Source organism: Microtus ochrogaster, linkage group LG1 (genome assembly GCF_000317375.1).
Source record: "Microtus ochrogaster isolate Prairie Vole_2 linkage group LG1, MicOch1.0, whole genome shotgun sequence".
Taxonomy (NCBI): domain Eukaryota; kingdom Metazoa; phylum Chordata; class Mammalia; order Rodentia; family Cricetidae; genus Microtus; species Microtus ochrogaster.
This window is the reverse complement of record NC_022027.1, coordinates 53,570,114-53,574,410: the sequence shown is the minus strand read 5'-3', so window position 1 is coordinate 53,574,410 and position 4,297 is coordinate 53,570,114. Positions and strand designations below refer to the sequence as shown.

Below are 4,297 nucleotides of genomic sequence, written 5' to 3'. Positions count from 1 at the left end.
AGGACTGTACACAGGAGCACCACTGAGTCTAGCTAGGACTGTACACAGGAGCACCCACTGAGTCTAGCTAGGACTGCACACAGGAGCACCCACTGAGTCTAGCTATGGTTTTGCACAGGAGCACACATGAGAGGTTATTAAGTCACAGACACCTTACCTGCAGCTATACCACTGAGGAAAACCTACTACCTGTTATCAAGGTGTTCTGGTTAACAGTCCACAAAGAGCAAGTCTGAACACTGGCCAGAGAACAGCCTTACCCTCAGTTTTCTCTGGCTCATGGCTGTCTCCAGGGCAATTTCTCTTAGTGGATCTCTGGAGATGTCAAGCATGGAAGCTTTGATTGTGTCCCCTGGATACAGGCTCAACCGAGACTGCCGGAGAGCCATCCTGGCTTGCAGCTGCATCATTTCTTCTTCTTGCCGCTTCAGCATCATCTCTTGATTGATTAAGCTGCCTTCAAGGGATGCTTCGTACTGTCTAATACAGAGAAAAGAGATGGGCAGTACAGGCTGTCAGGAAATCGTGGTTCAAGGCTGATATGGGAAACTTCCTATCAAGTAAGGTATCAATAATGTAAACATTTACTTATTCTTAAAGACTTATTGTTAATTAATGTATATATTTGAGTGCCTGTGTGAGTTTATGTACACCACATGTGTGCAAACACCTGCGGGGACCAAGAGTTCTAACTGTCCTGGAACTGGAATTACAGGTACTTATGAACTACCTAGTGTGAGTGTGTGTGTGTGTGTGTGTGTGTGTGTGCGCGCGCGCGCGCATCCAGTTCCTGATAAAATTTGTTCTAATGTTTGGTCTTTGAATGTGCTTCCTGTTAAATCTCCTTAAAAAGAAAACAAAACAATTAAGCACTTAAGATTTCTGGGCTAAGTCTCTTGCTCCTGACATAGCACTCTTAAATTCCTTGATATCTTCTGGAAAACACGGTACTCTACTGTAGCAAAGAAAGACTGGTGGTTTCTCGGGGAGGTAGTATCTAGTGGGGGTAGTTCTAGTGGAGGCTGACCCAGAAAGATAAGCCCATCCTACAACGTTCACCCCACACTTGACTGGATACAGTTAGTAATCAGTCACGCTCATGAAACGACACTTCTATTGAAGCCCTAATCCACTGTAACACACTGCTCAACAATGTTCATAGCAGCATTGTTTGTCATAGCCAGAACCACCTAAATGCCCCTCAACCAAAGAATGGATAAGGAAAATGTGGCACATTTACACAATGGAGTATTACACAGCAGAAAAAAATGACATCATGAAATTTACAGGCAAATGGATGATCTAGAAAACATCATATGGAGTGAGGTAACCCAGAAACAGAAAGACAATTATCACATGTACTCACTCATAAATGGCTTTTAGACATAAAGCAAAGAAAACCACCTTAATGCACAACCATAGAAAACCTAGACAACCAAGAGAGACATGCATAGATCTAATCTACATGGGAAGTAGAAAAAGACAAGATCTCTTGAGTAAATTGGGAGCATAGAGACTATGGGAGAGGGTTGAAGGGGAGGGGAGAATACGAGAGGGGAGCAGAAGAAAATACATAGTTCGATAAAAACAATTTTAAAAAATAGTGGCATCCTAGTCTACATCCTGTTCTGTTGTAGTTCCATGTACTGCTCTAATGCTGTCCCACAGGGTGGACCAGTACCTGACCATTTTAGGGACATTCCAGCATCCTCTGATCATCTGCTTTCCCCGAGATTCCCTCAGTCGGGGGCTGTGTTATTCCTATGGACCTATACCTTGAAGGTCAATGGAATTCTGCGTAGTTCTTATGTGAGTACACGTGAAGACCGAAGGTCAACCTCGGGTATGGTTCCTTAGATGCTGCCTATTGGTGGGGATAAAGCTGGCCTGAAGACCAGAGTGCGGAGCTAACCACTAGTTAGCCATAGAATCAGGCAGTGGTGACACACACCTTTAATCCCAGCACTAGGGAGGTGGAGACAGGAAGAGATAGGCTGGGCAGAGAGAGGAATATAAGGCAGGAGACAGGAGCTCAACACATTCAGTCTGAGGACTTGTAGAGACAAGATACCCCACTCGGTCTGAGGATTTCATAGACGGAAGAACTAGTGGCTGGCTGCTCTGTTCTCTGATCTTTCGACCTTCACCCCCTAACATCTAACTTGCGGTTTTTATGCTTAAGACCAATTAGATTCGTGCTACACCTATCTTGTTTTTTGAGACAAGATCTCTCAACAGGACCTAGGCTTGGCTGATCTATCAAGGCTGGCTAACCAGTGAGTCCTATGGGTCCACCTGTGTCTGCCTCCCCAGAGCTGAGAGCCAACTATGTACCAGGCTTTAGTCAGAGGTTCTTGGCATCAAACTTAGGCCCCTGTGTTTGCACCGCGGATGCCTTGCTCACTGATTCATCGCCTGAACCCCTCTGCTTAATTCAGATTCAGCTTCCAGACCTACTGACTCCTTGGCAAACCCCAGCTCCCTTTCAGTATAGGCCACGGAGTAACGCCTGCTAGTGTGCTTTGTTGCAGGCGTGTACTGTTCTGTGGGCTGCTCCCCTCCATCAAAGACATAAGCGTCTCACTCGGCTTTACCTCGTTCCTTCTTGGAACTGTTCTCGTCCCTGTCCATGTTTATGGTCCGTGGACCTGGGAGTCTTCTGATACTCTGAGCCCTCTCCGCTAGCAGGTGGCCATGAAGCCGCCAGAACTCACTGCCTCTCTTCTCCTCTTTTATCTAAAATGATTCTGCTGAGCGTGCTCTCATCTCCTTGGTCAGTCAACCCTCTGACTCCATTACCGGCTCCAGCCCTGTCATTTCTGTCATTCTGTCCTCTTGCCCTGCCCGGCTTGGAATCTGAGGTCCATCCATCAGTGTGATTACTCCTTTGCATATGACCTCATCACCCATGAGACTGCAGGGCCAGGCTGCCTGGCCCACTGCTGTGGGGACCCTCCTTCCGCACTGCCTCTCTTGTCTCTCCTCCTCCTCTCCATGGGGGACTTCCCCTTACTTCTGTCACTGACACAGAAAGCAACCCAAGTGCCCTCCCTGGATGTTAATCACACCTTTTACCTTGGCGTTCTAAACCAAAGCCATTTTACTTCCTTCCGTGTCTGATCTTGAACCACTTGTTCAGGAGACAGCCTAGGAGTTGGTCTTATTTCTTCTTCCTTACAAACTGTGAATCTAATCACACATCAAGTGCTGAAGGCACCTCTGAGACAGTCACACCCGACTTTCCTCCGACACTAGCCTTCAAGCCTGCACGCTCTGCATCATCTACTTTCTCAACAGGTCATTGCTATGTTAGGTTTCATCTTGGCTTTTTATGCTTTTAGTCATACATGGCTTCCCTTACAGCTAAAGTCCTTACCTTAGTATCTGTGACCTCACCCAGTTGGGGCCCTGATTACTTGGTCACCACTCCTAGTGCACAACGTCCTTCACTCATTCTGTTGTGGCCATACTGCTTTTTACTATTATGGTAAAGATGACAATGTCTCCCTGTCATAGTTAGGCTTAAGACTGCTGTGCTGACCCCATGACCAAAGGCAAACCTGGGAACAAAGGGTCTGTTTGACTGACACTCTTACATCATGGTCCATCGTTGAAGAAGTCAGGATGGGAAGTCACACAGGGCAGGAACCTGGAGCTAATGCATGCAGGGGTACTGGCTTGGCTTGCTCACTCTTTGTTACAGAACCAGGAACACAGGCCCAGGGAGGCATCACCCACAATGGGCTAGGCCCTTCCCTATCAATCACTGATTAAGAAAATGCCTTGCAGGCTAGACTGCAGCCCAATCTTAAAGAGGCATTTTTCTTTCCTTTTTCCTTTCCTGAAACAGGTTTTCTTTGTATAACACAGCCGTGGTTGTCCTGGAACTTGCTTTGCAGACTAGACTGGCCTTGAACTCACAGAGATCCACCTGCATCTACTTCCTGAGCACCGGGATTAAAGGCATGCACCACCATTCCCCAGCTGGAGGCTTGAGGTTTCCGCCTCTCAGATGACTTTGGCTTGTGCCAAGTTGACATAGAACTACACCTGCTCAGATCACTCTGCCCACAAGAGGCAGGACTGAGAAACCACATTCTGACCCACCTGCTGCATCAGCCTGCTGTAGAGCGCTTCAGAGCACGACTACCTAACAGTGTGTTGTTTCCCTTCTTTCTTGGTCTCCTGGCTAGCTCTCGTAATCTCTGTGTGAGCTCATCTAGTTAGCTCTCGTCTCTAGGTAATCTCTGTGTGTTCTCACCTAGTTAGCTCTCATCTCTAGGTAATCTCTGTGTGT

General features: G+C 47.1%; 1 protein-coding gene across 1 annotated transcript in view; it reads right to left on the bottom strand.

Annotated features, from left to right (window-relative positions):
• The window catches only part of Ptpn13 (protein tyrosine phosphatase, non-receptor type 13), a 191,552-nt gene that overhangs the window by 85,559 nt on the left and 101,696 nt on the right, over nucleotides 1–4,297 (bottom strand). The window contains exon 10 of the mRNA XM_013350866.2: nucleotides 261–480. Coding sequence (XP_013206320.1) covers nucleotides 261–480 — 220 coding nt within the window. The remainder of the gene's footprint in view (nucleotides 1–260; nucleotides 481–4,297) is intronic.